Source organism: Podarcis tiliguerta (assembly GCF_965153285.1).
Source record: "Podarcis tiliguerta genome assembly, chromosome: 3".
Lineage (NCBI taxonomy): Eukaryota > Metazoa > Chordata > Lepidosauria > Squamata > Lacertidae > Podarcis > Podarcis tiliguerta.
Genome location: NC_139536.1, coordinates 103,971,196 through 103,996,829, shown reverse-complemented (window position 1 = coordinate 103,996,829; position 25,634 = coordinate 103,971,196). Strand labels below are relative to the sequence as shown.

At 41.3% G+C, this 25,634-nt stretch overlaps 1 protein-coding gene across 3 annotated transcripts in view; it reads left to right on the top strand.

The window, feature by feature from the left end:
- The window catches only part of SPTLC3 (serine palmitoyltransferase long chain base subunit 3), a 61,734-nt gene that overhangs the window by 21,889 nt on the left and 14,211 nt on the right, over nucleotides 1-25,634 (top strand). For all 3 annotated transcript variants that reach the window (XM_083431970.1, XM_083431972.1, XM_083431971.1), the window contains exons 2-9: nucleotides 5,831-6,022; nucleotides 8,664-8,818; nucleotides 10,863-11,011; nucleotides 15,449-15,573; nucleotides 16,347-16,440; nucleotides 17,822-17,927; nucleotides 20,893-21,112; nucleotides 22,699-22,825. In XM_083431970.1, the coding sequence (XP_083288096.1) occupies nucleotides 5,831-6,022; nucleotides 8,664-8,818; nucleotides 10,863-11,011; nucleotides 15,449-15,573; nucleotides 16,347-16,440; nucleotides 17,822-17,927; nucleotides 20,893-21,112; nucleotides 22,699-22,825 (1,168 nt within the window). The remainder of the gene's footprint in view (nucleotides 1-5,830; nucleotides 6,023-8,663; nucleotides 8,819-10,862; nucleotides 11,012-15,448; nucleotides 15,574-16,346; nucleotides 16,441-17,821; nucleotides 17,928-20,892; nucleotides 21,113-22,698; nucleotides 22,826-25,634) is intronic.

Here is a 25,634-nt window from a genome sequence, read left to right as displayed (position 1 = left end):
AGGTATTGTTTCCAAATACTAAATTGAACACAGAAACTCCTGGCATGCAGGGCTGGCCCAAAGCATTCTCACAGTGACCAACTAGGTGCTGATGGGAAGCACCAACGCATGAGTTCAACAAGGTTAACATACGCAAGACTTATACATGCAGCTATGCTCTTGTTTCTTCATGTTCTTTATTCTTGTTGTTCCTGGTATCTCTTTCGGGCATCTAGTTCTCAACTTTCATGGTGGTAAATGAAAAAGATCCGCTGGTCCAAGTTGCAGGCTGTCAAACTTACCTCTTGCTTAAGAATTGTCGGGAAAACATTTTTGTGCAGATCAGCTTATCTAAATTCAGAGTCTCCCTTTTATCATGGTGAAGCTAAATTAAAAGTCCATTCCATCTTATTGTCAGTAAGTGGTATTTTGCTGTTCCTAAACATCAGGCAGCAATGCCGTACTTTTCTCTAATGTTGGAAAGATTTCAATATCTGGATACCTGGGTCTATTTTTTGGTATACAAGGGGGCAGCATCCATCAATGTACAGTATATGAAAAAAGGACACCACCAGGACTATTGGTGTATTTCGGCCAAGCCTAGCGTACTCCTTCAAGAGAGAGTGTTTCAACCCAACTTGATAGATACCATATTTTTCGCCCTATAGGACACACGTTTTCCCCTCCAAAAATGAAGGGGAAATCTGTGTGCGTCCTATGGGGTGAATGCAGGCTTTCACTGAAGCTTGGAGAGCGAGAGGAGTCAGTGCGCAGCGACCCCTCTCGCTCTCCAGGCTTCAGGAAGCACTTCGGGCAGATATCCGCAGCCTAGGGAGCCCTGCGGGAGTTCCCACAGGGCTCCCTAGGCTGCGGATAGTAGCCTGCTGCACGGAGCTCCCCGCGCTTCAGGCAGATATCCTTTTCTCCTCTAAAAACTATGGTAGGTGCGATTTTAAAAGCTCGGGCTTCCCCCGCGGCTGGGGGTGGGAAATAATTTTTTTCCCCTTTATTTCCCCCCCCCCTAAAAAAAACAACTAGGTGCGTCCTATGGGCCGTTGCATCCTATAGGGCGAAAAATACGGTAATGTGAAGCATTTGTTTTGTTATGCCATCAACAATTTCATGTATGGCCTAATGATCTAACAAGTGATTTCCTGGGAAGAACAGTGAAAGGAGAAAAGCATTGTGATGTAGGAATTCATTGAGAAAGACAATGACATGAAAGTGGATGCCAAGTGGATGGGTGCATGGTGATTTTGAATCTGTAAAAGCTGGGGTTTTTTACTAGACAAAGCTTGTGCAATTTGTGATTAGGGTTGCCAGATTCTGAGTTCAAAAATTCCAGGTTTTATCCCCAGGGTATCTCGAGACTTGACTAGTGAAGGTGGGTCTAATAGCACAAACTTTTAATTTTGTGCTTGGTCTAGTTCTTGAAATTGAATTCTGATGGACAAGTTGGGCCAGCAACAAATGGTTGTAGTGTTTGGAATGCTCCTATTCAGAATTCCTTCTGGCTATCTCTGCTCTTTTCCTCAGTAGTCTATACCACTTAGTACTTCGCTTCCTCAGTTTTCTATTTCCTTCCTTCTTCCCCAATAGATGGTCAATATTCTGAAACTATTGACCATGTTTAGTCTTCCTTGTGTTGTTTTGGGGTATCCCCCTGCATTGGGTTTTTTTCACCCTAAAGAAGTTTGTACTACTGTAAACATTTGGGTTCCCCCCACCTTCCCTATTGTGCATGGATGGATCCACACTCAGAAGTGAGTTTTCTGTTAATATAAAAGACAGAGGGACATCCAGGGAGGTGAGCATTAGATTCAAGTAAATACGGTACTTCAGAGTAATAAAACATAGGTAAGAATTGCGTTGCATAACAGGCACTTTTGCATCAAAATCCAAAATGACTTTTCAGAGACCTGTTCTAACAAGAGCCGTGAAAAGCGCGAATCTATTCTTGCAAATAAGACACTTGTATGACATTTTTTAATTTGCCACGGCCATCTGTCAACAAGTAATAAGGTTTACTTTTACAGACTTGAATATTGAGAAACGTACTAAATAATCTGGCAAAAGTAATTGCAAAATGTAATAGGAATAGAAACTTGTGTTTGAAAGCATCCATTTGTCTTTTATAGCTATGTGGCCAAGTCTTAATAAGTTGCAAAAAAAAAAAAAAAGGAAAAGGGAAAAAAGAGGTTTATAGCTCCTTTTCTGGTCAAAAGCCTTGAACTTAAATAAAGGGGCCTAAATATGCCTAAAATAGAGTCAAGCTTGAAAGCTGACCACCAGAAGGCCCTGTACCAAAGACTATTTTGTTGCATACTGGGCCCTCTAGTTTACTGATAATCTCAAATTTTTGCAAGAAGGTGCTTAATTAGGGGATTAATACAATCATATCCAGCCAAATAATTCCATGTGCATGTATAATAATGGTTCATTTTTAAATGATACTGGAACAGAGTAGACCAAGAGCAAATTAATAAATTGCCAGTGTTTCCTTCACTGAATTGAAGGTGCTGGCCTGTTGTATTTTTTCAGGAAGGCAAGTTGCTGAATTGGGGTTATACAAATTCTCTTACAAGGGAGAGAAAGGCATGTAGAGTTTTGCTGCTTTCAGGTTGTTCCATAAGCATTTTTAGGGTTTCTGGTTAACTTTGGAAGAGAACAAAACTAGAGAAGAATCCTACACTGGCCAGTGATTTCATCTTGTCTTGGCCGCTGGCTGCTCTTCAGGGAGATGGGTGTGTGTGACCTCCAACCGTTTGTAAAAATATGGAGGAATCTAGATCTTCCTGAACAAACCTCAGAGCCCTCACAATTAATTTGCCCATTGCTTCATGTGGAAAGTTTTAAACAGCTCGTAAATCATTTTAGTTTAATACTGAAACAATACTAGAAAAATGCTTACTCCAGAAAGATTTGGGTAATGTTGAAGATATATGTTAATTTCATAAACTTGTTTAGGTGTGTATGGGCTCATTTGCCCAATGGGCAAGTCTAAAAATAGCTAGCCAAATACCAAATGAGCACAAAACCAAGCTCATTTTAATGTATGTTGAACACAATTACTTACCTTGAAGATCAACCACTAAAGGCCTCTTAAGGTTCACCTGAAGAGACCCCTTGTTCTTACGAACTTGGTGCTAATATGCAGCTTGGGGGAATATGTAATCTACCTGGTTAAGCAAGATTCCTGCCACACCTGTAGTTGTTACTTTTCATTGGAGTTCTTCTATAAATTAGTTTTTGTCCTAAGCTACATGGCATTATTTATAAATTACCCGTGTTGCTCAAAAACAGAGTGCACTCAACAAAACACTCTCACCCCACATATATCGCCTTTCTGGCAAAGTGCATTTATGGAAATAAGCTATCTGACAGGGCAACAGGTGGAATGTACCCCAAGTTTGGGGCTGCTAACCCATTTCAGAGAAAAGCAACAAAGAATTAACCACTTTTCTTCTGTTGGCAGTACACATATTAGTAGCACATAACTGGAAAGGATTGGAACATTTGCAGATATCTCACTGGAAACAGAATGTGTGGACAGTTGCTATATCAGGGGTGGAAACGAAGACTGCAAGCACAGAACAATACAAGAGACACAGATGATGTTATTGAAATTTGGCATCCTCTTTTAAAATATTCCATTGATAATCCTGAAGAATGGCATCCACCCAAATCACAAACTGGACTTTGCCAAAACTTAATGGACTGATTTACCCTGAGGGAAGGAGTGGGGTAGATTGTGATTGGGGAATTCTTTGGAATTGTTTTTACACACTGAAAATCAATAAAACCTATTGCAAAAAACAGAAAAGAGTGCACTTGTGTATTTATCTGCATTAATTTACATAAATTTTAGATTATTGGTAGTCACTTGCACTAATAATGCATAAATATTAAGCAGTACTTATTAATATTTATCATTACTATTGCGAGTTTTTCATGGAAGTTGGTCATTTCACTACCAAATGCTGTTGCCCACGGTACAAATGGTGGTTGTAAGCATGTGTTTCCAAATACTGGAATACTGTGACAGCTCTGCTCTGCAGTTTGATATGAAGAGGAAGAATGTTCCCAAGCTGCAGTCGTTGGTCATTGGATGCCAGTGTCAATGAACCATTTCCTTGGGCTGATGTATTAAATCCTGCCTTCATTAATAATCATAAAGCAGTACAATAATAATGCTTCAAGGTAGATCTGATTTCTGAGATTACAACATGCTAATAATTATTTCCGAAAGCTTTAGAATCCTCATTCTCCCACCCCTTCCCCTTTTGCGCTTATCTCCTTAGTGTAAATGCTAGCTTAAGGCAATACTGCTCTCCTGTGTCCATTAGGCTTTTTCTCACATTATATCTATCAACATAAATAGTAATGCTAGCTGTTTTCCTGGCTAATTATTATGAAAATGTGCTTGATACTGAGGCAGGCCAGTGGTGCATCCAACTCAGGGCTCATCTAGACTTCCTTTTGCATTGGGATTTCCAGATAAGTGTCCAGGCGGTTCTTTTTTTAATATATCCTGTCAATTTCGCCGGAAAACCTGGTGTTTAATGCTGAATCAGTACAAATCACAATCTGCAGAAAACTTGTTTGGCATTTATTCCAATTCAGCAGTAAACAGTGGGTTTTCGTTGAGGAAAGCGGTGGGACTTGTTCCTGGAAAGCACACAAGTCTTGATGAGACCTCAGCATTGCCTCTCTGATAGAACGGGCAGTAGCTATTCAGAGTTGGATGCAGGGCTTTCTCAGCACTGTTTTGAGATGCTGGGAATCAGACCTGGGACCCCTCTGCGTGTTAGGATATTTCCGTTCCACCTTAAAAGGGAGCAGGATGTTTGTGTCACAGCCTGCGTATTTCCTGTTTTCACAGGATGTTTCTGTTGTGTCTTTGCTTTCGTCTCTCTCTCTCTGTGCCGGAACACTGAAGCAGGCAGTCATGTTTTTCTTTGTTCTGATCAACGCAGAAATAAACTTGTAAATAATGCTCTCCTGAGTGCATCTTTCGCTGTGCATTATCTGCTGATAGAGTGTGCATCAGCTCTGGAATGTGGCGAGCTATTTCTGGAGCTCGTGTCGCTAATTGCTGATACTGCGTGTCTGCGGGAGATGGATGGACGTCCGGAGACAACGTGGAGTCATGATGGACTTTGTCTCCCTGGCAGTATCCCAACACTGCGTGTTAAGCAGATGTTCTACCACTGAACTTTGGCCTATCCATGATTAACATATTTGCATATTCATAGACCCTTTATATTTGGGGGGAAAGACAATGCTGATAGAAGGCAAAGGAAGAGTGGGGCAGAGCAATATAGAGTAAAGTTTCACCAGATTCCATACAGTAAATAAAGGCACATTAACTAGAATATTTGTTTTCACTGAGATGGAGCAACTCCTAAGGAACCCACTCCAGGATGAGTCAGTAAATGTTTAGAACAGTGTGCTCTTTCCTACAGACATGCTATTTTAAACCAACAGAATCAGATTGATAGATTGTTCCTCCTGATTCAGACCGCAAGCGCAAATGAAGAGGCAAGCATCAAGTTGGTTCTAGGAAGCAGTAATTTTGTTCCATGCATTTCCATCCGTGTTTTTTGGTACAGCAAAATGGCTCACTCAAGAAGTATACCAACACGCTCAGTCCCATCTAAGTATCTACTTATATTCCAGCCAAGACTCTTAATTTCAAATGGAGGGCAGGCATAGTTAGACACAGGACAACCAGTGATGTGGCTGAGACTCAGACAATTGATGTATTACTGTGTTTAGAGCAAGATTTGTTTAAGGAACACTGCCCAAGTGAAATAATTATTGCTATAACTTGCTTTATTTCCATTTTCAGGAAAATGGCGTCTCAAATGGAGGCATCTACAAACGAACATTTAATGAGTCCTTTGAACAAGCACCAATGTATGTGTCTATCCTTACGTATGCGGGTTTTGTCGTAGCAACGTCATTTGGCTACCTGCGAGACTTCTTGAGAGCTTGTGGACTCCAAAAAACTATTGTTGCTGTAGAGCGGGAAGAACAAAAGGTATATAGAATCAAAAACTGGTGAATGCTCTGATTCCTTCCCAAGCAGGAAGGGAATGTCCAGAACAGGGTGGTAGGTGGAGGATTCGACTGTCACTTGCCCTTTGGATCTCAGGTTCACATACTGCTTTCCATCCATCCCCCGACATAGGATGTCTCAAGACACATCTGTGGCAGAAGTCTGCATGTGTCAGGCCACAGTTGGAGAGAGATCCCTTACTGACAGTACTGTTTTAGATGCCTGCCTTTTTCATTTTGGAATTTCTATCTAAAATATCCAAGTCATCTGACTAGTGTACTAAATAATGTGGAGCAAGATATAAATGGGTGCAGCCTGCTCTCCACCTTCCCCTGCAAAACAACAACAACCTTAATAGTATTTCAGATTTAGCACATGTGATGTGAATATAATGCTTTTTTCTTTAAAATAAAATCTTCCTTAAATTGGATCTTATGAAGGATACAGCTGTGTGCTTGCAAGTTTCCATAAGAATCAGGTGGCACCAAAGTGAAATATTTTCTTGCACTGGTCGATAATTCTGGTGAGGTTCATTCAGAGGTGTTTGGAATCTGGAGGATGGGGAACGATACCTTGGCCTCTGCCAAGTGAGCGCAGACAGTACTGAGTTGGATGAACCAGTGTCCTGAGTCTATATAAAAGCAGCTACTGATGTTCCTCTCACAGGTAGGTAGCCGTGTCGGTCTGCCATAGCCAAAACAAAATTTAAAAAATCCTTCCAGTAGCACCTTAAGGACCAACTAAGTTTGCTATTGGTATGAGCTTTTGTGTGCATGCACACTTCTCAAGATACCAATGATGTTCCTCTGTGATAGGAAAAAACTCTGGCAAAGGTCCTGGAGAGCTGCTTCCAGTTAGAATAAATAATACTTGCTGACTTGGACAAATAGTCTGATCTGGTATATGCAACTTTTTTCCAGTATCCATTCTGCAGTCTGCGAATTGAGTTAATTTGCATCTATCAAGTTCTAGGGGAAAGGCTGTTCAGACATAGACATAAATAAATATGAATGATCAGACTTGTCTTTTGAGTGCCACCCTGTGAATGCATATTCATAGCTACATGACTTGCAGATGGATGGTCTCACATGCAGTTTTCAAGAGGTTCTGAATCTCTCAGCAAATAACTTTTTAAGGGCTGGGGATAATTGACAGATTTTACGAGAATCTCGCCTCTCACCATGATGAAAATGTAGGTGTGAACCAGTCCTGGAGATGTGTCTGAAAAGCATAGGGTGTATTCCTATTATGCATGTGCTCTTTTCTGTTCTTACCCTTCCTACGCTCACTGACCTCAACCTGAGAAACTGTGTGTTGTCACCTCCAGTTACAGATAGTAAGGATGATCTCTTCTAAAAGACGGCAGAGCATGTTGCATTTTCTTCTGTTTATGTAAGAAAAATGCAACTTAGCATCACTGTCTGAAGCATTATGTTTTTCCTTTTGCAAATTGGTGGATCTGGCAGGGAATGCTTCCAGCACAGGGGGGAAATGCAGTGTTGAAGTAGTTTGGTTTCAGGGGGCAGGTATATTATGCAAGGAAGCGGACTTCTTACCAAACATCAAATGCCTGGTTCGAAGTTCATTGTTAATTTGCTTATGAGTCTTCAAATCCCTTGTCAGGTAAATGGAATGGCAACCCACTTGATCTACAGATAGCTTATTTTTCAGTGCAAAAGCTTCCCTTTTAAGTACCACATGGCTGGCTGGCTGGCTGGCAGACACAGAAGTACACTGTCCCTAAGGTATGGTGTTACAATCTCACAAGAAACACAGAATTGTAGAATTAGAAGGGACCATGAAGACCATCTGGTCCATCCCCCTGCAATTCAGGAGTCCTCCCCACAGCCATCCCTGAGTGGTCTCAAACCACCAACCTTCTGATTAACAGCCAGACAAACTGACCCATTGTGCCACTACTAGTGTGCTAAGTCTCCTTTTAATTTTACAAAGTGCTTTTCAGTCTTACCTGTTTTGATAGAGATATACATACATACATACATACATACATACATACATACATACCAGAACACCAACAATGAAAGTCTACCTCTTGCCAGTCTAGATCGCACTATATTTATCTTACTAAGACTTACAGCCTTCTCTAGTGTGGCAGACTTGGGGGTCGGTGACAGGCCTAAAACCCCTCCATATAACAACTAAAATGTGCCCATCTTTAATCTCCAACCCCAAAGGCCAAGGAGGTAGGTCTTAGAATGCTTCAGAGATGTCAAATTTTTAACTCTGTAGCAGGATGGAATGCTATAACTGGAGGACAATATCAGTTGTGCAGGGTTTTTTTTTTAATCCCACCTTTCATCTAAAGAACTTAGAACCACTGTTCTCTTATCATTGTTTTCCCCATCCCCATTTTATCTGTGCAGCAGCCCTGTAAGGTGGGTTAGGCAAAGAAAGTGACTATCTGGCCCGACAATATTTGGGAAGCTTCGTGGCAGAGTAGGGATTTGAATCTAGACTTCCTACTCTTACCTTACCTGTAACTAGCAGACCACATGCAGTCATGTGTACATCTGTTTTTTTATATATAATAAAAAAAACCTTAATGATGCATATATCCTTGAGATGTAACTTTGCACACTTCTTTTCCCTTTAAAAAACCTAGGATTTTGTACCACTTTATCAAGATTTTGAAAACTTTTTTACAAGAAACCTCTACGTGAGAATAAGAGACAATTGGAACCGCCCTATCTGCAGCGTTCCTGGACCAAAGTTTGATCTGATGGAACGTGTTTCAGATGATTACAACTGGACATTTAGGTGGGTCAGGCTAGTAAATACAGGTGATGATCAATGAAGAAAAATGTGTCTCTCACTCTCTTTCCATAGCTATCAGTGGAATTTTGTAATTACCTATTTTGTGATACCACAGAAATCATAGAATCACAGAATTGTAGAGTCTGGGCAGATCTGTTTGGGAAGTCTTTTTATAAAGATTGTGTGCTTGAATTGTGACTCAAACCTAAAATTATTAATGGTTTCAACATAAGCCCTGTTCCTGTGTTAACTCACTTGCACAGAACTTGCATCTTGAAGCAGGGTTGCATTTCTGCCCTTGATGGAAGCCTGGCTGGCACATTACACAGTGGCCCAGGGCTTATTCCCACCTCCATTTGACCCCCAACTTTTGTCTGCGGGAAACCTGACATTTAGTTCTGAATTGGAACAAACTGCAACTGAGTTTTCCACGGATTGTTGTTTGCTCCGATTTAGCACTAAAGAGTGGGTTTTCAGGGGGAAAGCGGCAGGGCAAAGGCAAAACTGCTCAGACTTGTGCCTAGAAAGCATGGGACAAGCAGAAAACCACTTGGACCCTTTCTTTATAGGCACCGGATAATCAGAAGAGTGGACAAGCCCTTAGTGTAAGCATACACGCTCCCAAATAAGAAATTGCAATCATTTTGCTGCTGCTTCCCGTTTGTTCTGCTGCTAATTGTGATGTCCAAACCAGGACTAATCAATTAGATCTCCTGGACAACCATGAGTTTTAAAACAAATAACAAACCTTCTGCTGACCCCGCCGATCTCTCTAGGGAGCACAGTCAGATACATGTAAAAGCTGGAGGGGGAGAGCTTCTATTTCATTAGCAAGTGAATGTATCATGTATATTGCTGAACACCATACCAGCCAGATTAGAGTATCAGGATTGAACTCTGAGCTACCACAAACTTCAAACATAAACGCTATAGGAAATCCATGTTGTTAATCTGGAATTAATCCGAATTCTTTATTTTGATCGCAACAGAGAAAGGAACAGAGTACAAAGGGTATTGATCCTGGTGGCCAATTGCACTGGCTGCCAATTAGCTTCCAGGCCCAATTCAAAGCGCTGTTTTTCACCTATAAAGCCTTAAATGGCTCAGGACCGCAATACCTCAAGGACTGTCTCTTCCCATATAAACCGCCCCAGAGTCTGTGTTCATCATCTGAGGCCCTTCTTCATGTGCCTCCTCCACTTGAGGTCTGGAGGATGGCAACATGAGAACGGGCCTTTTCTGCAGTGGCTCCCCATTTGTGAAATACTCTCCCAAGAGAGGTCCGCCTATATATTTTTAGGTGACAGGCGAAAACGTTCCTCTTAAACAGGCCTTTGGCTGATTGATATTCTACAACCTTTTAAATGTGTCTGTGGGAAGGGAGGGGTTTTTGGTTGTTGTTGTTTGCTGTTTTGTTTTCATTATTTACTTGTTTTTATCCTGTATTTTGTTTTGTGAACCACCCTGAGATCTTATGATGAAGGGCAATATATAATTCTAATAAATAACAACAACAATAAGGGAAGTAAGAATTGCTTTTGAAAAAAGGTTGTAACTTTTATAAATTACTTTTCAAATTTGAGGAACTGTCACTGCTCAAGAAAATAAATTTTGCAAAATCCTCTCCAGAATACATTATTCAAATAAATTGACTGAGAGAAAAACACCCATGGAGCTGCTTGTGTGTTTGATGCAGGTGAAAAAGGACTTCATTTGTTGGCTGAAATGTAGTTCCTTGTGCAGAGTTTGCCACTCGCACATATGCTTTACCAATGACCAGATCTATTAAATAAAAGGAAACAAGGGCAAGGTTTATAGGGTCACTTCCATCATATAGTTTTTTTCATGTTGGCCTAACTCAGATCTTCAATTCAGGAGGTTTTAATAATGCCATTTATGTTTTATTACATCAACATGTAATATGCCTGGCGTGCTCTGGTCCATGGGGTCACGAAGAGTCGGACACGACTGAACGACTAAACAACAACAAAACATCAACATTGTGATTTAAATATTGAAATAAGTTTGTTTCCCCCCTTGGCTGTAGGTTCACTGGAAAGATAATGAAGAATGTAATCAACATGGGTTCATATAACTACCTCGGCTTTGCAGAAACCGATCCTAACGCTTTGAAAACTGTGGGCACTATGCTGCATAAATACGGCACAGGAGTATGTAGCACCAGACAGGAAATGGGTAAGGAACAGTTTTTCAGTTACTACCACGATCTTTAGCATTGGGAGCTCTTTTTTGGAAATGGCTAAAAATCCTATTGAGAATACATTTCTGGCTCCATTTCAAACCATGAAACCATTTTTAAAAGTAGCCGTCATGCAAATTTATTGTACTTATAAGCTCCTTTAAAAAATCATTCTCATAAACTCAGCTGACAGGATCAGTCTGGAAGATAACGTATTTTATATTAGTCACACGCAACATTGGGCAACGGGATCCAGGATTAGTTTATCTGCTCTGGATCAGTTATAATGCCTTCTGTGACGCTGAGGCTTAAGTCTTTCAATATCTCTAAGGAGTATTTGAATATTATGCAAATGCTTCACTGGAGGTATAAAAGTGCAACGGGCACGAAACCAGACAAGGAGGGGCACCATTATCCTGGAACATTATCTCAAGAAAAAGCACAGTGACACCAACATAATTTTTTTTCCCCATTTGGCGACTGAAGTCTGACCCATACATCAGAATTAATAATAATAATATTTATACCCTGCCCATCTGGCTGGGTTTCCCTAGCCACTCTGGGCAGCTCCCAACAGAATATTAAAAACACAATAAAACATCTTCTCAAAGTCAGATAGTAGTTTATTTCCTTGGCATCTGATGGGAGGGCATTCCACAGGGAGGGCACCACTACTGAGAAGTCCCTGTGCCTGGTTCCCTGTAACCTCACTTCTCACAGGGAGGGAACCACCAGAAGGCCCTCAGAGCTGGACTTCAGGGCCGAGGCCATTTAGGGCTTTAAAGGTCAGCACCAACACTTTGAAATGTGCTAGAAAACGTACTGGGAGCCAATGTAGGTCTTTCAGGACTGGTGTTATATGGTCTCAGAAGCCACTCCCAGTCACCAGTCTAGCTGCTGCATTCTGGATTAGTTGTAGTTTCTGGGTCGCCTTCAAAGATAGCCCCACATAGAGCACATTGCAGTAGTCCAAACTGGAGATAACCAGAGCACGCACCACCTTCACAATACTAAGAAAGTACTCTTGAGACAAGAAATTAAGTTTATTCATCTTCTTAATACAATCACACCGCATGGGTTGAATACATCTTTTGATTTGGGCTGTTTCTTGTAGTACCTCCTTAAGAAATCCTCGGTGTTTCAGTCTCTACTAATAAATGTCTACTAGTGGGCTTCCTCTGTGCTCTGCTAGCCAGCAAGCAGCAGTTGTCTCTACTTGTACCCAATGTGGGACCTTATTAACTTCACACGGTGAGTCGGCCTGCTCATGGTCTGGAATAGTTTACACTACAGCGGAACCTTGGTTGTCCAACACTTCGGAAGCTGAATGCCGACAACCCAGAAATGAATGCTTCAGTTTTCGAACGAGCCTCGGAAGTCGAACGGCTTCCTAGGCGCGTTTCTCCATTTTTAAAAAGGAATTTGCCGACCGGCAGTTGCGCCTCGGTTGTTGAACATTTTGGAAGTTGAACAGTCTTCCGGAATGGATTACGTTCAACAACGAGGTTGTACTGCATATAGTCTGGCTTGGGTTGCTACCATATTCTTCTATATTGTCAGCTGAAGAAGGAGTTTCTCTTCAAAACTGGGATCACCAGCCTCCAGTCCTGTTTGCTACAGCTGCTCCACCATTCCCAATAACTCCCTTGCGTCGAAGATAATGAGAATATATCATTAATTGTAATATTGTACTTATTTTGACGATTCTGGAGTACTGCCTGCATGTACTGTATGCCTTGTAATAGCGGGTACATTGTGACAAATACATTCGTGGTACTTTGCTTGCCATATATTGTGTCTTTGTATGCTGGCCTGAACCCCTGTGTTTTCTGTTTGTGTGTGTTCCTATACAGTGGGATCCTTATTTTTGTGCTTGGAGTAAGGAAGAGGCAGAGTTTCTCCAAACTTTAGCTTTCTGGAATTCCTGACATCCCAAAGAACCTTAGGGGAAAGCTGGTTGAACTTGTTCTGAGCTCTAGTAGATAGTTTTTCTACGCATTACCAACAACAGCACCAGTGAACACTTGCTTTATAGCAGTCATACCATTGGTCCATTGTGCTCATTATTGTCAATGTTGACTGTGTGCCACTGTCTAGGATTTCAGGCAGGAGTCCTTTCACAACTGTACCTGGAGAATCTAATGTCAAACCTGAGATTTTTTTCGCTTGCAAAGCATGCACTCTGCTAGTGAGCTATGACCCTTCCAGTAAGCACAGTGTTGGTCGATGTAACAATATTTGTGCCTGCCAGCCTAAGCATGTAAATCCCTGCCTAGATTGAGTTAGTTCTATCCTTTTTGCATTGAAAGTTGGGCTTAGAAACATGTTGAAACTGAACTGGGTATTTCATCCCCACCCTGTGTATCTTGTCACAAACCTCCCAGTGATAAGATCTGGTAGGTGCCTCATGGTTTTTCTTGAATACCTCACCTACCACCCACAGAGGTTCCACTCTAATTAGAAATGTGCAAAGCAAAGGGCTGGTCTTGCACACCCTTGCCAGTCAGGTTTGACTTATGCAAAGATGAATCAGGAATTAGTTCTCGTTATGTTCTGGGAGCCATTGACATGCAGATGTAGCTGCATGTTAATATAGCCTGAAACATATCTGTCACACTGGTTTTTGCCTGTAACATAGACAAGGATGCTTTTGCAACATCATGGAGGTGACCTTGCTAATTGCCGGAAATTGTATTTGGTTAGTTCAGTTGAACAGCCAAGAGTGTTCCATTATCTGATTATTTGTCATAGAGTAATCCGATAGCCATGTCATAATTTCCAATTTATAGTGGTCACCTGTAAAAAATTGGAAGCTATTGTGGGGAGGTGGGAGTCTTAACAGTAAACTTGTGTTACCTGTTTTAAGAACACATTGGTCTGAATCTAGAGTAGCACTTCTGCAAATGGGCTGCAGTCCCAGAATTTTCTCCTTGCTGTTCCAGAGGGTCCTTCAATCCTCTAGAGCAGATTTTCAGACAGGGGAAATGGGGAATCAGAAAAAACTGACACCGCATCCTGTGAGCAGAACCTTGCACCTGGGATCTCTGGATCCAACTGGACCTAGTAACTGTGTGTGTTATATTTCATGAAAGTACAAAGGTAGAAATACTGTTTGTTTGCTTTTTATTCAAACAATAATTACCAATATTTGGTGATGTTAGCCCACATATACCTTGGCTTTTGTCACTTGAAAAGATTTTTTTAAAAAAATTAACTTTACAATACTTCTGTGCCACTTAGCAGCTAGAGCTCACCAGACAGTTCAGAAAACAAAGGTTCAAATTATAAAATACAAGAACATAACAATAAATGTAACATAACATCTAAAAACCAGTCAAGACAGCCACAGAATAAAACCAACAGCAGAAACCAGTAGCAGTGCAAGAATCTAAAAATCATCAAAATATATTTAAACCTGAAGGATTAAAATTTTGAGAGGAGAGTGACCTCAGCGTTATCTCAGAAACTTGCATTTTTTTTGGTGTTTGTATGTGTTGGACATGGTGGAACAGCTCAGCAAAGCCTAATCATGTTTAGAATACTGACTGACAGTTGGGGGGGGGCAGGGGAGAAACCAGTTGAAAACCAGGCAAGGGAATGAAATGGAGTATCCTGTCAAAGGGCATAGGGCTGGTTTTCAAAAACCTGGAAGAGGAGCACCCCACGTATTGCAACAGGCTTTTTGTAGGTACATTAGGACTGGCATTTAGGGTAAATCCACAATGCCTTCTAGATCAACCACAGGAATGAACTAAAAGTCTTTGCTGTTAGGTCCCAGCCACTCCCAATAATTTCCATAAATAGATAAATAAAATTGAGGAGGGATTCCTGAGGGTGGGAAGAGGAGGGTCTAAAACCATCCAAACCTTTTTGTGGATATTTGCACTCAGCACATGGATAGATCTACTGACTTTCTGGGTAGAGTAGGGCTGTGGGCAGGGACATGTATTTAGCCCCGCCCCCAGAGCCACATGACTCCTCTGGTCCCTTTGTATGTTTTTAGTGAACTTTTGCAGCGGGGAAGGAGCCATGGATTAGTTAATCAGAGCTGGTCCAACTCCATCATCAGATCTTTGGCTTTGTTGGCCTTTTATAGCTCCTACTTCACCTAAGTAAGGAAAAACCACACTTGAGATTGAACACTTAGTTAGGTCAGCATATGGGATCTTTTAAATAAAAACATTACGTACGTTTATTCATTTATTTCTCTCTAGAAATTTTTATATGCCAGTACATCACAATAATATGTCATAGCTCTCTGCAACAGTCGAAAGAAAACCATACAACAGAAATATATAAGAAGCTCAAAACCATTCTCATGTAAGATTCGGAGTAATCTGCTGGGTATATCCACTTCTTGCAAACTGTCTGCTTTGATTTTCTTGGGAAGTACTAATGTGATCTGTAAAACTATTTTTAATTGTTTCCAACAGGCAACCTTGACAAACATGTTGAGTTAGAAAATCTGGTGGCAGAATTCCTGGGCGTTGAAGCGGCTATGGCATTTGGCATGGGCTTTGCTACAAATTCTATGAACATCCCTGCATTGGTTGGGAAGGTGAGTGAACGTCTTTAGGAATGTCCATATCCCAGGAAACCTATGGACCTTGTGGAAGGTGATGCCCGGGAAAATGTACCTGAGTCAGCCTTGCCAGTTTTATGTGCCAGGCTAAGACATTTTAATTTATCCAGGCTTTTGATAGTTAAGTTAGCCGCTATTATGCTACTAATCTTTCAGTGTGCTGAGGTAGACTCCATCCTTCTTAATTTATTGTTGGATGAGCATTTCAGGAATTTTCTACTGTATGGTGTTTTTAATTTGACTGTTAGTTTATTTTACCTGTCTGTCTTTTATATTATTAACTCGCTATAGTACACTTTTTATGAAATGAATAACAAATGCAATTAACAGTGATAGAGATAATTTTGGGGTGTATGACTCCCTCAGGAAGGAAACATTAGCAGTGATAGTGAACCTTTTAGAACCTTTTAGAAAGTAACACCCACCCTTTTTAAGAATGAGTGGTTGGAACAAGATGGCTAAACGTTTCTGTGTTCCATTTGTCAGAAAGAAAAATAAACACCTTAGTCCACAAAGACGAAATGCAAAACCAAAGTTGTATGCTTCAGTTCAGTCACACGACGGTCCGAAGATTAAAGTGTTGCTTCCATAAAGAATCATGTTCAGAGCAGGCTTCCCTTGAACCTACTAAAGACCCTTCTTACAATATTTCTCAATCAATAAACGTTACAATAAAAGTAAAAAATTGGACATTGATGACAATTACCAAGACCAAATAACATATTGTGATTCGTTATTTACTTCCACAGGGAAGTCTTATTTTAAGTGATGAACTGAACCATTCTTCACTTGTTCTCGGTGCAAGGCTCTCAGGTGCTACAATTAGAGTCTTCAGACACAACAGTAAGTATTAATACTAGGTATGTTGGGTAAAAGTGGGAAAGTGTTCAAGTGGAATTAAACTGACTTGTGTACACGCAAGGAAACTTCTGTCAATTGACACATGAGACTATTTCACTGGAGATAATGCATGTTAAAACGTGTTTGTACTTCTCATTCATTTAAAAAGAAACACAGCTTTCTGTTTTGCACAAAAGCCCTTGAATTACCCAGGTTGATCTGTGGTATTCAGAACTTTTGGAGGAAACTTTACTGACTCTCTTTGTTGTGAAACAATTCGCATGATCCTTAGTTATTAGAAAAACTGTACAAATGAGTAACTAAAAATGGCCCATACTTCAGTTGGTGCATCAGTTAAACTTTTATGAGCACACTATATACTATATAGCAAATTACTTGCCTGACTGACATTGTTTAGGAAAAAGAAGCTACCCATATTAGTCTGTTGCGACAAAAAAAAAAAAAGTCTTGTGGCACCATTTTAAAGAATAATGAATTTTATCATGGTGTAAGCTTTTGTGGATTTGAATCCATGTCATCAGATGTATGGAATGCTACCACAATCTGGGAGAATATACATGGGTGTTTGTGTTATGAGCAAGCACTGATCTCAACATTTTATATCAAACATGGAATGGTTGGGAAGACAAAATCCAGCCTCTGTATAAAAGATCACCATTAAGATACTTGGTTTACTGAAAATTTAATATGGTTGTATGATAAACTAAAAGTATCTTCTACCCCACTGCTCACTCAAGGTAAAATGCACCTCTCACTAATGTGATGCAACGTGTTTTGGTTGTTAAATGGAGTTGCTTCTCAGGGTCATGTAAAGCAGCAGGCTTATTAGGCAGTAGAGAGCTTGGAAGTTTGTAAAACATAATAAGACCAACTCACAACTTAACTTGTACGAATTCATCTGTACATGCTTGGCTGAATTTATTTATTTTTAAAGGTGGGCGTCTGGGGGGAAAACATTAGCAGTCTTACCTGCCATTGCACTCGGCTTGGGAGAGCATTCAGAGTGTTTTAACCATAAGCAATTTTGGCTTTATGCACTATCCCCCACATAAGTTGAGAGCTGACTGTGTGTTACAAGAAGACACCCATAAAAACACACACCACCATGAACAGTATTCCAAATGTTGAAATTCTTGTTCAGGAAAGAAGTCACTCAGTTGTGTCCTTGAACAATTAAATTGTTCAAATATTTAAAAGGATGAATCCGCTGCTGGTCTCCAGTTTTTGAAAAGCACAGACTTTTGTTACCCAGAGCATGACAGGATTACAGTCTTCCTTATTAGAAGGAGGGATATAAAGGTTCTGCAAAGAAATTACATGAATAAATATCTGATGCACTGCTTTCTTGTGTTTTTGTAACCAGATATGCAAAGCTTAGAAAAGCTTTTGAAGGAAGCAGTAATACATGGACAACCTCGAAGTCGGAGAGCATGGAAAAAGATTCTGATTCTTGTGGAAGGCATTTACAGGTATGCAGAAATTGCAACTCCAATGCAAGCTCAAGTTGGCTTTCTTCCAACAAACCATAGGTGATGCTGACCACTGTTTAACAGTTCAAGCAGCCAAGAGAATACTGTATCTGAGTGGAAGAATGGTAAGCAAAGAGGCTGTGTAAGGTTCTGCTTCCCACCGTCATTTTTCAGATCATATTTGGTATCCCGAAGCAGCGTTTTTGTCAGTTTGGGTCACAAGGAACGTGGTGCTTATATTCTCCCTACAGGCCAAAAATCAATGGTGGGGGCAGGGGCAATTTTGATCTGTAAAATTTAAGGAGGAAGACTTAAGAAGCCTCTTCCCAACCAACATTCTGCTGCACAAGTGCAGTCTGCCCCAGCTTGCTTTGTGGATTGCTTGTTTTAAAAAAAGAGAGAATATGAGGGGACGTGGGTGGCGCGGTGGGTTAAACCCCAGAGCCTAGGGCTTGCCAATCAGAAGGTCAGCAGTTCGAATCCCAGCAACGGGGTGAGTTCCCGTTGCTCGGTCTCTGCTCCTGCCTACGTAGCAGTTCAAAAGCACGTCAAAGTGCAAGTAGATAAATAGGTACCGCTCTGGCAGGAAGGTAAACGGCGTTTCCGTGCACTGCTCTGGTTTGCCAGAAGCAGCTTAGTCATGCTGGCCACATGACCCAGAAGCTGTATGCAGGCTCCCTCGGCCAATAAAGCGAGATGAGCGTCGCAACCCCAGAGTCGGCCACAACTAGACTTAATGGTCAGGGGTCCCTTTACCTTTAATGAGCCATTACCTTCTGTTTTTTCTTTGGTTAGTGGCTGGTCACCATAACGCCAAAGCCTTATTCAGCTGTTAAAAGTAATTTGGAAGCGGAATGTGGAAATGAGGACTAGAACCCTGACTCTGCCTCCTTGTCCCCATTCTCTTTCACTCCCTGCCATGATTTGGAAGACAATGGGTCTGTAGCTTCTAATTCCATAGGCTCCTTGCATTGTGTAGAACCCCCATCTCACAAGAAGCCTCCATGAACGTGAAAGGCTCCCCACTGCAGACATGGGAGAGCTGAGCTGGCACCTTTCTTCCTACTCGTGCATTCTAGTTCCAGATTATGGCAATACAGCTCAGGATCTTAAGGGCTGCCTTCCCCCATTCGATCCAACCTGGACCCTGTGCTTGTCATCTGAGGCCCTTCTCTTTGTCCCCCCTCCCTAAGAGGTTTGGAGGATGACAACACAAGAACAGGCCTGTTCTTTGGTGGCTTCCCATCTGTGGAATGCTCTCCCCAGGTATGCATGGTTCATTCATTCATTCATTCATTCAGCCTTTGTTGGCCTAACGCGTGCCTGGTGTCATTATTACATCATTATGTTAGGATATTTCCGTTCCTCCTTAAAAGGAAACAGGCTGTTGTGTGTCACATGCCTGTTTACTTCCTGCTCACTGGGAGTTTCCGTTTTGTATATAGCTTTTGTTTCTGGCTGTTTTCCTCGACACGGATGCAAGCAGTCATGTTTTTTCCTTTGTTCTGATCGACGTTGAATAAAGCTGTAAATATGCTCTCCGGGGTGAATCTTCCATTGTGGAAATTCTGCAGAAAGGGTGTGCACGAGTCTTGGAATATCTCTGAGGCTCGTGTCGCTAATTGACTGATGCTGTTCCAACGGGAGACCAGAGATCATCCGAAGACGACGTGGCTGCCTGATTGCCCATGTCTCCCTGGCAGTATCCCAACACATTACACTATCATTTGGATAACAGATGGTATAATAATAATAATAATAATAATAATAATAATAATAATATGCATATGAATAGGGATCATGTAGCATGATTCTTAAAACAATAAAGAATATAAATCTGTGAGAAAGACACAGATTGCTTTTGGCATTTTTGGAAGGCTTTTCTTTTTTATAACATGTCATGGATGAAAATCTCTAGAGATCTTTTGTTTGCATAATGAATTGCACTTGGTCTGAATGTTGTGTGGCATTCCAAACTGGTCAGTGTTGTAATATTTCCGCAAGGTGTTGGAACTCTTCATCAAAGCAATCATGTTATCTGAATTTAGCAAGTAGATGGGTGGATGGGAAATAATAGAGCAATGAAATCATGAGTACACCCACACTTCCTGCTTAATGACATCTAGAAGGTGTCTTCGCTGTACTCTTTTCAGTTCCTACAAAAAACATGTTTTAGACCAGCCTATGTGTAATGTTGACATGTTTTAACTAATTATTTTAATTGTTTTTGACCGGATCAAGGAGTCTGTGCAAGATGAAAAATGAGTGGAGACACACACCCCCTCAACAGATAAAGCCAGAGTTTAGAGTAGAGAGGTTAGGGAGTGATATGATGCAAAAACAGCAGGCTGGAAAAGCAGAGAGAGAGAGAGAGAGAGAGAGAGAGAGAGCGCCATGCTGGATCTCTGGCTGAATCCAGGGCTGTGGCTATGGGAGAAACAAAACCCTTTTGGGGTGTTGACGCAGTGAACCTTTCCATCACAGGCTCAGGTTATATACAGGGTGGCCCAAAAGTAGGTATACTGCTTTAGAATCCACTTTCTTTGTTCTTTGACTCAAGAAGTTCTCATCATTCACAATATCGGTAAAGAAAAATAATTGTTTCTTTGTTTGCTTGTTTTCAAAAGTATATCTACTTTTGGACCACCCTGTATGTGTGTAAATAAACTATATATCCTAAAGACAGCACAGTCTCCACTTCCCTTTTGGGACACTCCTTTGTTGACACCTAAGGAATAAACAAGAGTCCACAGCTAAGCTACTTTTGGTTTGTTGATCTCTAGTTCTTCTTTGTCTCTTGCTGGTAGCTGCTCGCGAGTACAAACATGTATACTTAGGTTTTTCTCCGCTGTGTCTTGAGCTGCTTGGATGCAATCAATAGCATTATGTCCATATTATGCAACAATAGCTACAGCTGAATCAATTAAGTGCTCATTTCTCAGCTGTTTTCTTTTGTTTCCCACAGTATGGAAGGCTCCATTGTACGCTTGCCGGAGATAATTGCCTTGAAGAGAAAATACAAAGCCTATGTCTACTTGGACGAAGCTCACAGCATAGGTGCCGTTGGCCCAACAGGAAGAGGAGTTGTGGAATACTTTGGAATGGATCCCAACGATGTTGATGTACTGATGGGAACATTCACCAAAAGCTTTGGAGCAGCAGGGGGATACATAGCAGGCAAAAAGGTATTGTCAGCATTTGTAGGTGTGTAAAAACTCAAATGCCAGTGATTGCTAACCATTTCAAAAATGGAATAATACCTGGGTTGCTATAGCAGTCAGGAAGCAGATATCCTATTCTGGCACCTAGAAAATCCTGCCAATGCTCATGTTTTTGCAAGAGTTTTTGCTCCCTTGTGTGTATATTTGCCCTAGGTTTGAAGGGCTTCATGTGGTTCCGTCTGCATCCACGGAACAGAATATTCCAGTTTTGAGGTCCCTCTCTACATGGTTTTACAGAGTTCACATATTTCTGAATGAATATCATGTCACAAATATACAGCTCTTTGGATTCTCCTGTTGACAGTAAACATTGTTTCTGCTGCATTTGATAACTGTGCCAATATTTCATCCCACTATTTGCATGCAGGTTGTTCATAGTAAGCACTTTCTAATTAATGTCATTGAATATGATGATGTAACGGGGAAATGCAGCAACAATTTGCACACTGGTAACTGAGTTCTCAAATGGTTTTTTGGAATGCCTCTGAATTCCTTTTGCTTTTTGATCTTAAGAAAGTTTTAATGATTTCTCTGTACTGGGCACATTACATGTCTTCAGAAGTCATGTGCTTGCTGCAAAAATTGCTCTTTGCTTGAGTAATATTGGGGAAAGGTGCAGTTGCATACAGCTTATATGCAAGTCCTGCCAAAGGATTGTAGCTAAACATGAATGAATTTTACATTGACTGCATAGTTTCCTTAGGGTTGTGAACTTTCAAGTCTTATGTTGCTTGAGTATAAACAAGTAAAACTGTGAGCATGTTCTGTTTTTGTCTGCAGGGGAAACTGTAGTCAGATTTTTCACTTGAGTCAGCTTAAATTGGCTTCTGTGCTACTCTTTGCATCAGATCCCTATTAGCACTGTTTAATAACCTCTCACCTCTGAGACCAGAGGTGTGCTCAGTCAGACACGCCTTTGAAAAAGATCCAGGTTGCAGGTATTGAATTGCAGATCATTTAATTAGGCATTGCTACTGTGCCAGGCCTAATTTAGCATTAAACTAATTTGAAACACTGTTGAAAAATAAATTTCCTGATGTACTTTCCCCTTCAAATATTGTGGGTCTAGGCTGAATAACCTTTTTCTGAATGAGAGAGCTCCGTGCCTCCTTTTAAGGGATTGCAATAGAACAAAACACTGAACCCATAAAAAGAGATAGAATAGCAGTTTATTTCTTCTGGGTACAAGGTCCATGGGAAGGACTATCAATAGTGATAGTGCATTAAAATATCATCCTCTGCTGTCTATCTGTTCTCTCATTACATGGAAATTTGGAAGCATGATGCTTCATGCCATGCACTGACTTTTTAAAAGTGTGCCCTTTTGACAGTTGCTATAAGAGTACTTGAGGGAATCGGTGAAACAAATAGTTGATTTAGCCATTGGTTCAAAAGTGAGGTATGTTTCTAAAAGTTTTGCATTTCGGCTTACAGTTGAGTGTGCAGCCAATTCTGGATCTGATTGCTCTTGCCACCTGCAAACTTCTGTTCCAACAGACATAAGGAGGTTTTGGTGTCTGCGCTAAAACTTTATTCTGTTTTTATTCCAGGAACTAGTAGACTACTTACGGGTTCACTCCCATAGTGCTGCATATGCTTCATCTATGGCTGCTCCAATAGTGGAACAAATCATAAGAGCAATGAGATGTGTCATGGGACTAGATGGAACCACAAAAGGTAGGATATTGTGCTGACTGAGAAGATTTCCTTTTAGAGTTGTTTGAAATGGGAGGGGAAATGACAGCATTTCACCTTAAGAAAGGCATGCTTGTGGATGAATGCAACTGATCATTTGTGGTCAATGTATGAGCAAAACATAGCATTTGGGGGACTTAATTCCTGGCCTTCATACACCTGCAAGCACACTTTGCTTGGAGGATGTTGTTAGACCAATAGTGATGCAGTGATTCTGACTTGGTAGGTGTATGAAGCCAGGAACAAGCATCAGAGAGCATGTGCTTCTTCACTCTTGCTGTCTCAAGATCTTGGTTGTAAACCTAAACTGACACTGAGTTACATTTCCCCATTTTAGATGTAAAGGGAAACTGATTTATTTCATCAGAACTGAAGTGCTGACACTTCAGTGTGCAAGAAGACAAGCACACAGGTCCAACACCCTATTCCTCACTTCATAAAACATGTCTCACTGTGTTGGGCTGTTTGTAAGGCATAATAATTACCTCCTTACATGGTGGAAATATTAGTCTGAATAAAAGAGTCACTGAACTGTTTCCCATAAACTTCTACATAACATAGAACAGACCATGGTCAGCAGTGCATGGGATGGCAGTGACCCAAATGTCCAAGTGATTAAAAATTAAATGTTATATTTATGAGTAATCCTGTTAAAAGGAATGTTCTTGCAGAATTTTGGATTTGTTTCCTGTCTTGGATGAAAAAAAGGGCAGTTATGACAAAGGTCTTATCTGCTTATGTGAAATGATGCCCAGGTGGTTTGGGGCCAACAATAAATTAAGTTTTTTTCTGATGTGGTTGAATTTGGCCGACATGTTTGGTGGAGCTTCATATAAATGTATCAAGAGGTGCCTACATAATTCATATGAGCTTCTCAGTGGCAACCACAACCAGCATACTGAGAAGCAGGCACAAGTGGCCAGTACTAAAGAACAGTGCCTATGAGATGCTAGCACAGAATGGGTGTACTTTGTCTCTATAGCATTTTTATGCCATAGTGTGTAGAATTGTTATACAGTTTCTAAAGTGGTGTGAAAGAGGGTATGCTTCATCTATAGCAATACGTAAGAGCACACATGTAAAATTCAATTTATGGACTGCTTTTTTGCAAATATTCTTGCCAGTGGAGGGCAACATTGCACTGTAGTTTTCCAAGATGATAGTATTCTTTCTGGCTGTAAGAAAGAAACATAAAAGGCTCCATCTGCACTTTTTCTCTTCTTACCTTTTTCAGCTAGTACAGATCCACAGATGCAGAAGTTCTCAGAACCTGCAGGTTCAAGGGTTGTTGTATTGCAAGCAGGATAGCAAGGGGAAACTAACTGCAGTGGCTTTGATGCACACTAGTACATTGGGCAGGGGACGCGGGTGGCGCTGTGGGTAAAACCTCAGTGCCTAGGACTTGCCGATCGTATGGTCGGCGGTTCGAATCCCCGCGGCGGGGTGAGCTCCCGTCTTTCGGTCCCAGCTCCTGCCCACCTAGCAGTTCGAAAGCACCCCTAAGTGCAAGTAGATAAATAGGTACCGCTTTATAGCAGGAAGGTAAACGGCGTTTCCGTGTGCTGTACTGGTGCTGGCTCGCCAGAGCAGCTTCATCACGCTGGCCACGTGACCCGGAAGTGTCTCTGGACAGCGCTGGCCCCCGGCCTCTTAAGTGAGATGGGCGCACAACCCTAGAGTCGGGCACGACTGGCCCGTACGGGCAGGGGTACCTTTACCTTTACCTTTAGTACATTGGGCATCCACTCAAGATACAAGCTTCTACTTTCAGTTGAACTGACTTAACTATAGAGTGTGCTTTTGTTTCCCTCCCTGCTTCTTAAAAGGATCGCGTTAAAAGCATTTTTAAGGAGTGATTGTTTAAAAACTGCCTTATTTAGCACTTGCACCTGGTGTAGCATAGTGACAGGCCTGTTTATCAGTAAGGTGGGAAAACGTCAGTCTTGAATATACTACCGGTACTTCTCATAAGGGAATACAGTGGTGGAAGAGATACAAACATGACAAACTAGTATATTGGAGAGACTAGGCTAGGACATTTACGGTATATCCAAATGAGCTTCAAGGGACCCTTTTAAAGGAGTGAGGAAATTGTGCTTCTCCTTTAAGCAGGAAGGTGGCAGCTGTGGCATTCCCTCCCACCCAGCCCCAAAGCTAAATGATCTGAAAGGGCATCATGCTCAATAGCATTAAAGGCCTTTTGAGATAATCTGCTGGCAATTGATAAGTACCTGAGATAAGGAAATAGGATGAAGCTCTTCATCTAAGCCTACGCACCTAAAGCTGATTCAGCAGCTTCTTTCTGATCTGCTCAGAAAGCCGCTGCATAAAGAAGACTTCCCACTTCACTAGAATAGAATTGCCCCTTCCATATAAGTGAATGGAGAAGCCTGTTTTGCAAAAGTTCCATGTCCATGCTGGAGTTTCAGTAGAATTCCTCTTTGAAGCCTTGAAAAGGGAACACTGTGAGCAGGTTCCTGTTTTTTATAAATCAATAGAACTTCTGGTGTTAGGTAAAGGGACCTCTGACCATTAGGTCTAGTCATGGCCGACTCTAGAGTTGCGGTGCTCATCTCGCTTTATTGGCCGAGGGAGCCGGCGTTCAGCTTCCGGGTCATGTGGCCAACATGACTAAGCCGCTTCTGGCAAACCAGAGCAGCACATGGAAACGCCATTTACCTTCCCGCCAGAGAAGGTATCTATTTATCTACTTTGACGTGCTTTCAAACTGCTAGGTTGGCAGGAGCAGGGACCAAGCAACAGGAGCTCACCCCGTCGCGGGGATTCGAAC